Here is a 12,849-nt window from a genome sequence, read left to right as displayed (position 1 = left end):
GAAAATGCATGATCAGTCATAGGTTCATACCAGGCTATCTGCCCTAGGGCATTTATAAGCCTAGCCAGAGTGTGTTTGGCTTTCGCCACCCATTTTAAATTAATTTTGCTATGCCCTTTTTCGAGGTTAGCATACTGTGCCTCTATCTAACAGTGACACAGAAGTGATACCCGGGGTAAACCTACGATCTCCCATCCACTCATCAAGATTCCTCTTGAAGAGAGTCAATGAGGGACTCTGCCTAACCTGAACTGGGATTTTATTCCAGAGTGAAGGGAGCCTCTGGGTTATGAATCTGCCCCTCCAGCATGTCCTATTTATTTCAGTGCTGAGGTTCAAGTCTCTCGAGCACGTAGCACGATGGGATTTGGATTTTCTGAGGTGCAGCATGTCCATTAATTCTGGGTTAGACATGGCTTTATACGTCAGGCACAGATCGCCTCTGAGCAGGCGGTATGCCACTGAGTAGAGCTGGAGTTTCTTTAACCGGGCAGCATATGGCATCTGTTTGAGCCCTTTGATCCTCTTGGAGAGGTACTTTTGGGGTCTTTCCAGTTGCTGCAGGTGTCTGGTAAGGTACATCCTAAAAGGGGCATTGTACTCAATTATGGGCCTGATGAGGGATGAGTAAAGAGGCACGATGACCTCCCCTGATCTAGATGTGAATACCTTCATGATTAGGTGGGCTATATAAAATGTTTTTCTAACCACTTTGGCCACGTGGTTGTCAAATGAGAGATTGCTATCAACTTGGGTCCCCAGGTCCCCAATTACTTCTTCTGTACTTAATGGATTACCACCTATGTGGTAATTTGTGGGCACTTTGTTTTTGCCAAAGGGGATGACTATACACTTTTTGGCATTTAGCTTGAGGCCATGGCTCTGGCACCAGTTGTCTGTTTCTATGAGGCCCTTTTGGAGGATGCTTGTGTCGGCTGGAGAGTCGATTATGGCACCCAGTTTGCAGTCATCTGCGAACTTGGTCAGCCACAGTCCTTCCGTGTTTGCCTGCACCTCCGAGAAATATATACCGAACAAGAGAGGTCCCAGGACTGAGCCTTGTGGGATGCCACTTTTAACTGGTTTGGAGTCTGACATGGCTCCAGCAATTGTAACCATGTGGGTTCTGTCCTTGAGCCAGTTTGCAACCCATCTAGTGACATAGGGATTTATATTTAAGCTGGTGAGCTTAGCTATAATGCCCGAGTGGGGTATTGTATTGAAGGCTTTTGCGAGGTCCAGGTAGGCTGTGTGGACCACCTTCCCCTTGTCAATGGCCTTGGTGACTGTTTCAAAGAAATTGACCAGGTTTAAGAGGCAGGATCTGCCCTTAAAGCCGAACTGGGTAGGATCCAGTGTCTGTAGGTCCCCAATATCTTTATTTATGAGGTCCATGATGATCCTTTCCATAGCTTTGCAGACCAAGCTAGTCAGGCTTATGGGGCGACAGTTTCCAGGATCCGTTGAGGCACCACCTTTGTGGAGAGGGACCACTGTTGCTGTACGCCACTTTTTGGGTACATATCCTGTAGTAAGGCTGAGATTGAACAGTAGTTTTATGTTTGGGTTTAGCTCTTCTTGGAGTTCATGTAGAACGCAGCCCGGGACACCGTCTGGTCCCATTGATGCTGTGTTTTTTGCTTTGGAGAGGGTGGCTCTTACTGTGTTTTTTGCTTTGGAGAGGGCGGCTCTTACTTGAGCATCTGAGATGTCAGGGGGGCAGCACTCTGCTGGGATAGATATTCGCCCTTTTGGTGGGGAGGGGGGGGTTTGCGTTGAACCTGTCGGCTAGGATGTTGGCAATGTCTGTGGGTTCAGTGTATTTTTTGTCATTTTGGACTAATTATTAGCATATCTGGGAATTCCCACCCAGGTTCTTAACATAACTAAAGAAAGCCTTGTGATTATCCTTAGTGTCCTGTGCAATTTTTCTCTCGAAGCTGGCCTTAGACGATTTTATGAGTGCCCATAGTTTTTTGCTAATACTGATCAGAGATGCCTTCCCCTTTTGGGATTTTGCTCTATCATGTAGTAGCTTCCTCCTTCTATTGTATAGTTTGTTTATGGCTGGGGTCCACCAGACAGGACGTCTGCCTTTGGAGGATCGGGTCTTGGTTTTATTTGGGATTGCATGATCCATGCATTCCTGAAGATGTTCATAGAATGTGTTTATAAAGGATTCTGCAGTCTGGGCCGTATTTTCCACAGGCCCGGGGGCTTTGAAGGATTCCACCTCAGTTTTGAGGAGTGTAAAATTTGCTTTAGGAGGGGTTTTTCACTGTGGTTTTCTGGGAAGGGGGTGGGGTCGGGATGTGAATATCCAGTGAGATTAGTTTATGGTCTGATCTTACCAGTGAGGGATACACTTCTGGTCTGGAGCATAGAGTCCCCATGTTGGTGATGATCAGGTCCAGTATGTTTTCCCCTCTTGTGGGAGTGGTAACAAGTTGTTCCATAGCATTTGGGTTTATAAATTCTAGGAACCTTTGGGCTAGGGTGTTGGAGCTAGAGTAATGCTCCCAGTCTATGTTTGGGTAGTTGAAGTCGCCCAATATAATGGTGTTTGGAGAGACCTTCATATTTTCCAGTGTTCTCAGGAAGGCTGAGTGGGGTTCCTGGGTTTGGGAGGGTGGTCTGTAGCAGGCTATAAACTGGAAGGCAGTTTTACCCACTGTTAGTTGTACATGGATAGTCTCTGATGCTTCGTGCTGTGCCACCAACCTGGAGGTGTGGGTATCTTTGACGAATATTGATACTCCCCCTCCTTTTGTGGTTCGGTCTAAGTTTTGGGGCCAAAAAGCATGGTATGAGGTATAACCTGGTAATGCTGGGGTGCTCTCGGGAGCATTGAACTAGGTTTCATTTACTGCACAGATATCGATGTTCTCCATGCCAAGGAGAGTTTCTAGTGCGTGCATCTTGAGATTTAGACTTCTGGCATTGAGTAGCATTACTCTTAGTTTCTTATCCCTTGTGATACCTATGGAGGTGGGTTTGTCTTTTGAGCCTTGCCTAAAAAAGGCACTATGGGGGTAGCAAGAGCCTTTGCCAATATCCGAAAGCCCAGGGGTGACAGGTGCAAGCCATCCCAAGCGAAGCATCATGGCTTGTTGAGCATGTCATCCCAGGCTGACAGGCATTGGATCCCCTTTGAATGACACCAATACTTAAGCCAATTGTGGAAATTGATCATCTTGTCTTCATATTGTGGCATCATTCTTGGTGAGGGTAAGATGCTACTCAAGGTCAGGGTCATACCGGCCTGGGCTACATGCTCAGAGAGCTCCTCTATGTCTCTTTTCATGTAGTCCAGGGAGGTACGCCTCAGGTCATTCACACCAGCATGGACAATGACTGAGTCATATTTGTACTTGCCTTGGAGTGACCTGAGTGCGTGTGTTATGTGGCGGATCCTAGCACCTGACAGGCAGCTCACCATGACCTTCTCCTTGTTCAGCCTGGTGAGCAGGACGTCAGTGTGCCTGACAATAGAGTCACCTATTACAAGTGTATCAGGTGTGTTGTTTAGCCTTAAGGGCTGTGACTGTTCGGCACACTGGCTTTGTGAGCTATGTGTTGCACGTGTTTTGTTTTGGGGTAGCGGTTGCTTGGGTGTCTGCTATGGAGGTCTTTGCTGCTTAGGCAGATTTTTATTTAGAGCCTCCGAGTATGTTTTTGTGTGTTTATGTGTTTGGTTTGCTGTCATGGTAGGTCTATGCGAGACTGGTATTGTAGTGAGTGTGGTTTCCTTCTCCTCCTGACTGGTTACGCCAGTACTGAGTTGAGAGAGCTTAGCCTCCAGTTTGGCTATATGGTTGCATCTCTCACGTGTTGGAATTTGTTTCGAGGAGGAGAGGGTTGTCTGTGTACATGAGGCAGTTGTAACATTACCTCAAGATTCCCAGATTCACCAGCTGGACTGGAGAAGAGATTGACAACTGACCTTTGGACATGCTAGAATAGTATTGGGAATTCCTTTATAATTGAAAAAAGTGCCAATGGGGAACAAGGTACTCAAAGGGAGTTTGTGAGGGTGTAGTGCTTTTAATTTTTTAGTGCTGACTTAGTGAGCAAGTGCCAGGTAACAAATGCAATGTGTTACAGGTAACTTAAATGCAAAAACGACAAACAGTAACTTTCTTTCAAGTGAAACAAGGAAATAAGTACAGTAAGCAATGTAGATATCACTAGGGATCCACAGAAGCGCTGAAAAGCCGCGTTTTAGGTGGAATTAGCGTTCCAGGGAAATAACAAGCAAACAAACAAGCATATAAACAAAGCTAGATTCAGCAGGCCTGGATCTAGTCTATGCTACAGCAAACAAGGTGTACCAATTTCAGTAAGAAACTGTTCAAATATGTAGGCACTATAAGCCTTTAACCAGATATTCCCAGCTCAGAAGGGCAGAGTCCAGCCTCTCCTCCCACAAGAGTGCAGACCACGAACCTTCTTAATGTAAGATAACTGGCCTGAAGCCCAAGTGCTTAAACCAGAACTAATACACTTTTAGAATAACAGACACTGAGCCCTCAATCAGCAGTTCCCAACTTAGAAGGATATAAGCTACCTGTCCTGCCACCACAGTGCAGGCCACAAACATTCCTAATGTGAAACAACTGGTCTGAAGCCCAAGTGCTTAATCCAAAAGACTTAGAATGATAGCTATACTTTAATCAAGTTACTACCAAGCAGTAATAAATACAATTGAATACTTTAAAGAATGCCTGGATTAGTGCTCGTTATACAAACAAAGCTAGATTCAGCAGGCCTGGATCTAGTCTATGCTACAGCAAACAAGATGTACCAATTTCAGTAAGAAGCAGTTCAAATGTGCAGGCACTATAAGCCTTTAACCAGAAATTCCCAGCTCAGAAGGGCAGAGTCCAGCCTCTCCTCCCACAAGAATGCAGACCATGAACCTTCTTAATGTAAAATAACTGGCCAGAAGCCCAAGTGCTTAAACCAGAACTAATACACTTTTAGAATAACAGACACTGAGCCCTCTATCAGCAGTTCCCAACTTAGAAGGATGTAAGCTACCTGTTCTGCCACTACAGTGCAGACCACAAACCTTCTTAATGTAAAACAACTGGTCTGAAGCCCAAGTGCTTAAACTAAAAGGCTTATAATGAGTTACACCAAGCAGTAATAAATACAATTGAGTACTTTTAAGATGACACAAAAGCAAAATAAAGTAGGAAGAAACACAAATACAGTAAAAGCAGATAAAAAACAATTTAAGTGGAAAGAGAGAAAGGAAAGAGAGAAAGGAGTAGCAGAAACTAAGCTGATTAGCCTTCTCAAATGTTCTCCCTGTACTGGGTAGAATGAGGTAATGACACTAGACTGGGAGGAGGGTCCCAGATCAAATTTACACTAGGGGCAGGCAACTGCAAAGCCACCAACTATAAAAACACTATACCAACAGGGAGGGTGGGAAACAAACTGCAGAAATGTTTCTCACAGCTGAAAAGCAGCAGTGAGCCTTTAAATGAAAGTTTTAAACAGCTAAAGGAGCCTCTAGAAAAAAAAAAGAGTTTAACTGCAACAAGTTATCAGAAACAAACAACCCAACAGATGCTTAATAAAAGTGGACAATTTCCAGTTAATACCTCACACACAGTGAAACTAGCTAGAAAAATACACAGTACACAAAGTGCTATAAATAACAAAGAAATAAAGAACAAAATAAACAAAAAACAGGATACTTAATGTTATATATTAGAAGCTCCGAGTTTCCTCAGTGTCCTTCCTTCGATAAGCTCAGTGTGAAATGGCAGAACACTCACAACTGAACTTCTTAGGTAACAGAAAGTTGAAACCTGAGACAGCTTTTAAGAAAGAAATCTCAAAAGAACCAATGAGGTGCTTAGTCTAAGCTGTAGTCCACGTGACCTCAGTCAGCCAATGACCTTAAACAATTCTCTCTCAGAAACACATTATTTACTTATTTATTGCATTTGTTTACCAGGAAAGTCCACTGGGCCTGAGATGAGCCCATTTTCAGTGGAGGCCCGGGGAGAAAAGCTCCACATTTAATTACATGCAGAGAAATTATTACACAAACAGTACAGAGTATATAAGACAGTAGAAGCAACATTAACATAAGATAATGCTGACATAAAATTAATATTTATTTTACATTTGTTTACTGGGAAAGTCCGACTGGACACAGGTCCATTTTCAGCGGAGGCCCGGGGAGAAAAGCTCCACATTACAATACATTACATGAGAGTAAAAAGAAGTAGAACATACATACATATGGCATATATACACATCAGGACAACATGCTGGTTATTAACAAACATACATATAGCATATATAGTACTATATCACAAAGAATCTGAATGAGAAAACCACTGTTATACCAAAATAAACCTTCCAACTGCTGCCTTATTTTTACGTATAAAGAGCATAAAATAAAAAGGCTGTTACCAACATTCAACTTTATTTAAAATTAGTGTATTCCAAGTAAGTGTATAGTCCTCTGGCAACAAAATATGAAAAATAAAAGACTTGGGTCCCGCTCTCTGACAGACATGCCAGTGGCACTTAGAAGTGCAAGTATTGCATTCTAATCTCTTTTGACTTAAGAAAATAAAAGCAGTGTAACGTTATAACTGCTCTACCTTATCAACAACAAAAGCCTATGTAATACAGTCATAAACCATATGTGTTTTTTCTCAAAATGTAAGTAACCCCACAACTGCACATTAGTAAAAACTGAAATGCTGTACAAAAAATGCTACTCTTTATAGATTTAAATATATATCTAAATAACTTGCACAAGTGCTATTACGAAAAACACAACAGCTACTAAATTAGCACAAGGAACAGTAGGGTGGTACACTGACACCCATAGCCGGCAATGGTACTATCCACAAACCATCCCCAAATTGTAATATACTTTAATTTTGGAAAGAGAAAATACTTCCAGAAAAAAAGATTATCCTGGATTAGTCAAGTGTGTCTGAGTGTTGCAAGTTGCCTCCTATGCAGCTAGCCATTCAGTAACTTTGTACCGTTCTTTCTTTCTTCTGTCCTAAAGGAGAACCTTTCTGATGACTTACAGAAGTACCACTACCTCAGACAATACCTTTCTAGACCCTAGCACTCTCTCCTAACATTTCTCAAATCTACATAAAAATGGTCACAGTTCAGCTGCCACCCATGCCCTGTTCTCTTCTTTCTATACTTCATCTTCAATTCTACCCCTTCAAGTCTGCCTTCAAAGTAGTTTTCACCCATTTCTCTTCTAATACATATATATATATATATATATATATATATATATATATATATATATGTGTGTGTGTGTGTGTGTGTATGTATGTATGTACGTACATACACACACACACACAAAATCTCTTGACCACTCATTAAGCCAAACAAATGGGAAAAACATGGAAGCTGGACTTCAGCCTCAAAATAAGGAAGCTGGACTTCAGACTCAAAATAAGGAATGTTCTTCATAATGACTTACACTTGAGAGTTATGCACACATTACATTCACATACACATCTAAACCTTTCGCTGTTTTGGAAACTCCATGCTGTGTGCCTTTTGATATCCTAATTTTTGTGCATCTGTATTGTACATAACACTTCAGATGTACCATTATGTTCCACATAATAGAAAGCAGCTAAAGAATCCACTCCTTGTACAATGTATCCCAGCATCCTACTGGCCTTTGCCACTGTCTTTTCAAACTGCATAACACAATTATATTAAAAATTGATTATCTCCCATATCCTTTCCCTGCTCTGGTCTGTTAAAAGTCAACACTACCAAGTCTATGCTTTTTGCAGGTACCCTATATAGTGCACAACCTGATACCTATCTACCCACAATGTCACTCACCACATGTCTCTCTGGTAGGCAACCCTCCATGCCTACGTATGCTGAGCCTTGCGCAGGGAACCAACTTTTGCTCTTCATATGCCACTTCCCAACCCATTCACCGTTCTGAGACCCATAAGCATTCCCTTTTACTTCCCTATCTACTCCTAATAAGAAACTCCACATCCACACTTTTTTCCTTTGCCCACCTTTCTGGTGATCTAAATCAAGCTGGGCTGTGAGTATTTTTGATTGTAGACCACTTTGCTTCACAAATCAGCAGAAGAATCAGTATTTGGGAACATAATCAACCTATCACCCAGAATCTTTTCCATGGCTATCCTTGGAATTCAGGCAAGTCTAACAATCATATAATTATGTGGGTTCCTTTTTAGACCCACTTTACTGTGAACTGTCGCCAACCAACATCCACGCAGAAATATAGTACATACTAAGAAGACATGTTCTCACTTCTCCACTGAGTAATAATGTCAGCTGGAAAATGCATACAAGAGGACATTGTTGTCTGTCTGCAGGGTCACCTGCACAAGAAACTCCAAGCGCTAGAAAAACTGCTGTAAAATAAAAGTGTGTTTAAACAATTGGGCGATATTGAAGTGTATTAACCCACCAGTTAGTTCACGCACGAATGGGCATAGTCTGTTTGATTGACAAGGAGGCGGGCAGGGTTTCAATATGTAAATACACCATAATTGACACGGAATCCATGCACACAACGAACTCCATCTTCGTCAAAATTATTACTTTCTCCTTTTTCAGGGGGGCAGGCCCCGCTGCTCCCCCCACACCCCCTGCTGAACAAGCGTTGTGCAACAGTGCTGGTACTGCAAACAATTTCAGCCATTAATAACAGTATCATTTAGAGAACTAGTTTTGTGGTGTGAACTCTGCCCGAATGACTGATTGAAATGTGATGTACAACAGGCATTTTAGTTTTATGCCCCTAGTAAAACATTTCTTTTTTGGTAGTGAATGTCTACAATAAAACATTGGGTTGCTTTTGGCACAGATGCTGAATATTAATTGCATTGCAATGTGTCAGGCAGGGCTTGCTACTGCGCATCTGGTGGGTTAATGCACTTCAATATCACCAACAATTTAGATATCAGTTCTTCAGTCTACTATGCTTCCCCATACAGCTTCCAGTTTCTGTATGCTCAGCATGCTGCACCATATGCACACCAGTACAGACACATTCCCAAAATAAACTACAATTGCTATGCAGCATGCACTTCAAAAATACTGCAAATATTATGTAAACTATAGTAGTTACTAAGAAGACATGTTCTCACTTGTCCACTACGCAATAATGTCAGCTTTTTTGGAAAATACATACAAGAGGACATTGTTGTCTGTCTGCAGGGTCACCTGCACAACAAACTCCAGGCTCTAGAAAAACTGCTGTAAAGTAAATGTGTTTAAACAATTGAGTCAGTTATCAGTTCTTCGGTCTACTATGCTTCCCCATACATCTTCCAGTTTCTGTAAACTCATCATGCTGCAACATATGCATCCCAGTACATACACATTCCCAAAATAAACTAAAATTACTATGCAGCATGCACTTCAAAAATACTGCAAATATTATGTAAAGGGCACTGTTAAATAACACCACTGTTTGAAAAGATTGTGCAGTAGCCACTGTTAAATTACTGCTTAATTAACTTGATTGGGAACTGTGACAATGTACAGACTAACAAATGTGTCAGCTGTTAAAGATCAACTAAATACATGAATTCTAACTAAAATTAAGTATCCACACCACTGTGTTCATCTTATTTCTACATGACAAACTCGGCAAAGGCAACAAATAAAACAATATTGTTATGGCCTACTGCTTCCTATAATAAAAAATTCAAATCAATTTCTAAAAAAATTTGAGAAAGGTAAAATATGTTATCTGCAGCTTCACTCTCTCCCTCTCTCTCTCTCTCAAATGCCTTTGTTGTGGAAAGGGGGTTAGCAACTACTGCCAGACCCAAGACAGACAGAGAAAGGTTGCTTGGTGTCACATGAGCTGCATAACTGTGAGGTTAAAAATAACCAGTCTTCAACAGCCATGACGAACACCAGACAGCTGAGTCACCTTTAAACTTATTTAAGTTAAACTTGTTCAAGTTAACGTGTTCAAACTTTTAAGCCATTAAAGACTACACATTTGCATTAGTTTTACTAGGTTGACAATGTTAAAACTTCACTTTATTACACAAACTAATTTAATTCCAAAACAGTTTGCAAGTATCCTACTACCACCAGGGTTAGCACCTGTCCCTTCTTTATGCAGGACAGTCCCTATTTGGGCAGCTCTTTCCATGTAAAGGAAAAAAAAAACAAGAAAAATGTCTTGATATTTTGGGGACAAGAAATATTGCCCAAGTATTCTCAACAGTTGCATCTGAAACACTACGATGTAATACAAAATAACAGACAACTCAAATTCTACAAGGGTGAGCTTCTATTTTGTTATTAAAGTGAAGTTGAATAGTATGCAGTGGTTGAGGTATTGTATGCCCTAAAAATTAATGCTTCCTTAGAAAGGTGACCCATTTTGGGCACCTAAAAAGATAACAACCCTAACTACCATTTACAGAAATACCACATCTCCTTGTCAAAAAACAAATTATGCTACATTTTAGCTCTTCCTTTTTTAATGCAGCAACAACTCATGAGTTATGACATTTCTCTGCAAGTTAAATAGTCAATAGGCTAGTGTGTGTGTGTGTGTGTGTGTGTGTGTGTGTGTGTGTGTGTGTGTGTAAATATACATTCACATTCAGAACTCACCCCAGATAGGTAACATAGTATTTTTATTTTTTTTTCCTCCGGAAAGATGCACTTAAATCTTTTCAATTGATGTGTAAAGTTCCCCAGAAGCCTAATTCTGCTACATTATTTTTGTTTTATAGTATGGTTCAACAGTTCCTGGGACTTTATCAGTTTAATTCAGATGCTGGTGATGATGATAATGATGATGGGGGGGGGGCATCACTACTTTCTGATCTATAAATCTCAATAGAATCAGGAACAAATAAAGAAAAGACTCAATCAGGGCCCTTAAATATTATAAGCACTAATAAAGAAATATGAGTCAATCAGGGATACTTACTTGTGACAATGACAGGATAAGAGAATATGAATTGCTATACATTTTCGGAAGTAAAAAAAAAAGTCTATAACTTTAAATTATTGCCATTATTTATTAAGTGTAATTGGCCACCTTTTCTTCAAAAGTCACCAGTTTTAGGAGAGGTTAAGAAGTGCAGAGCTAAAATTTAAATCAAGATCAGGGACAGTTAAGAGGAATTGTTTTGAATTACTACTCCATGCCATTTTTGCTCTGCTGCAAAACAAGTATAGTTCTAAATAGAATATCCATATCCAGTTGTTGATGAGGTTTATGTACTCTTGGCATATGACCTCTACCTGGGCTGTAAATAAGCAGCAAAACTGTAACACGCATATAAAAAAGATTAGGGTGCTTTAAATTAAACCTTGAGTACTTCAGTTCAAACCCAAAAGCAAACATAAAAACCTTGCCGACAAGTGCGTCTCTATAGGAACCCTTACCCCTCGGGCATTCAGTGATGCCACCCAATCTCATGCACTCAATCTCACTTTAACATCTTTTCTTTCGTTCTGCAAGTAGCCCCAACTGACGTGTGTCATACAACCAATGAATACACATTTCTTGAAAATTAACTCTATGGGACACAGACCACCAATTTAACGATGATAATTTGTTGAACCTGCGTGTATACGCTTTAACAACAATAAAAGCAGTAAAGTAATACTCTAGCTACGTAACTTTTTCACGTGCACTAATCAAGTCCATTAACAAGCCATAACAGCGTAGCTTAAAAATCGTGTTAGGAGTCACAAAGAGAATTTACCGGAGAGTCGAAAGAGAAGGCACATTCCCTTGTATAAACCCTGTCTCCGGATCGAGGAACCCTGATGGTGGGCATATACGGGACCAGCAACTCTCCCACGTCTGCAGCCATCTTCGCATTCCAGTTAGACCCAAACAATGCTGCCGCTGTATGTTACTCTACTCACACAGCAGCAGGCAAAGAGAGCAAGTACGAAACGGTGAAGCTATTTTTAATCTGAAAGAAAACTCACACCAGCATAAAGACCAGATGGGGGCTAACTGACGTTTCGGGACGTGAACCAGAGAAGGAGGTTCAAAGGAAGACTCAAGCCATCGTATGGCTGAGTGGTGATCAGCTTATAACAGCTGCAGACATTTAAGGCGTCATTTTATGTTTTAGCACTTTCACTCATCTGAAGTTAGAATAGACGGACATGTGGAAGCGACTTCTATTACAGTTTGGGACCCTAACCCATGTACTGCACGTGCTAATAAACAACAAGAAAATGAAAATAAAAAAAAAACGCGTGGCTGTATAGTGTTTTTTTGAGGATGGCAACCCCTGCCCGGGTTCTTGAAAGTAGGGTGCTTATCCGGTGGTCCCGAGCAGTGTGAATTTATTTAAACGGTGTCGAATTTACCAGAATGTTATAAAAGCTGATTTAACGTAGCTGCTTTCTCAAAATGTAAATCATCCCCACTGTGTGGTACTGTGTTTGGATTAGAAGAGTTTAATAAACTAGAATACATAAATATATTAATAGTAGTTTTGAGGTGAGCCTTTGCGTTACCGGGAAGAAGTGATCTCTTAGCAATCAGTATACTAAAGGTATTAACAGATAACCTGTGCTTTAAAATGGAAACAAACATGGGCATAATTGCCCAACAGTCACAAAGACACTACACCAATTAATCTTTTCAAATGCAAATTGGCAGGTAAATTATGATATGACATTAGTCGGCAACGATCAGAATTATCTCTGTCCATGGACTGGGTAAAACATTACAAGAAAATCCTAGCCAAGTTAGAGTTTTCACTGTGCGATTCCTTAAAACCACTTGAAAAAAGAGGATGTTGAAGGATATATGCAAATTACCTCTTAGGGGCATCAGGTGTT

The 12,849-nt window shown here is 40.8% G+C and overlaps 1 protein-coding gene across 3 annotated transcripts in view; it reads right to left on the bottom strand.

Moving 5' to 3' along the window:
• Window positions 1–12,192, bottom strand: part of USP13 (ubiquitin specific peptidase 13) — a 1,684,661-nt gene extending 1,672,469 nt beyond the window's left edge. For all 3 annotated transcript variants that reach the window (XM_044070383.1, XM_044070384.1, XM_044070385.1), the window contains exon 1: window positions 11,751–12,192. In XM_044070383.1, coding sequence (XP_043926318.1) covers window positions 11,751–11,861 — 111 coding nt within the window. In that variant the 5' untranslated portion in view covers window positions 11,862–12,192. The remainder of the gene's footprint in view (window positions 1–11,750) is intronic.
• Between the last annotated feature and the right edge of the window lie 657 nt (window positions 12,193–12,849).

This window comes from Protopterus annectens, chromosome 4.part1 (genome assembly GCF_019279795.1).
Source record: "Protopterus annectens isolate FY-2018-M chromosome 4.part1, PAN1.0, whole genome shotgun sequence".
Lineage (NCBI taxonomy): Eukaryota > Metazoa > Chordata > Ceratodontiformes > Protopteridae > Protopterus > Protopterus annectens.
The sequence above is the reverse complement of the archived record's forward strand: the minus strand, read 5'-3'. Positions and strand labels throughout refer to the sequence as shown.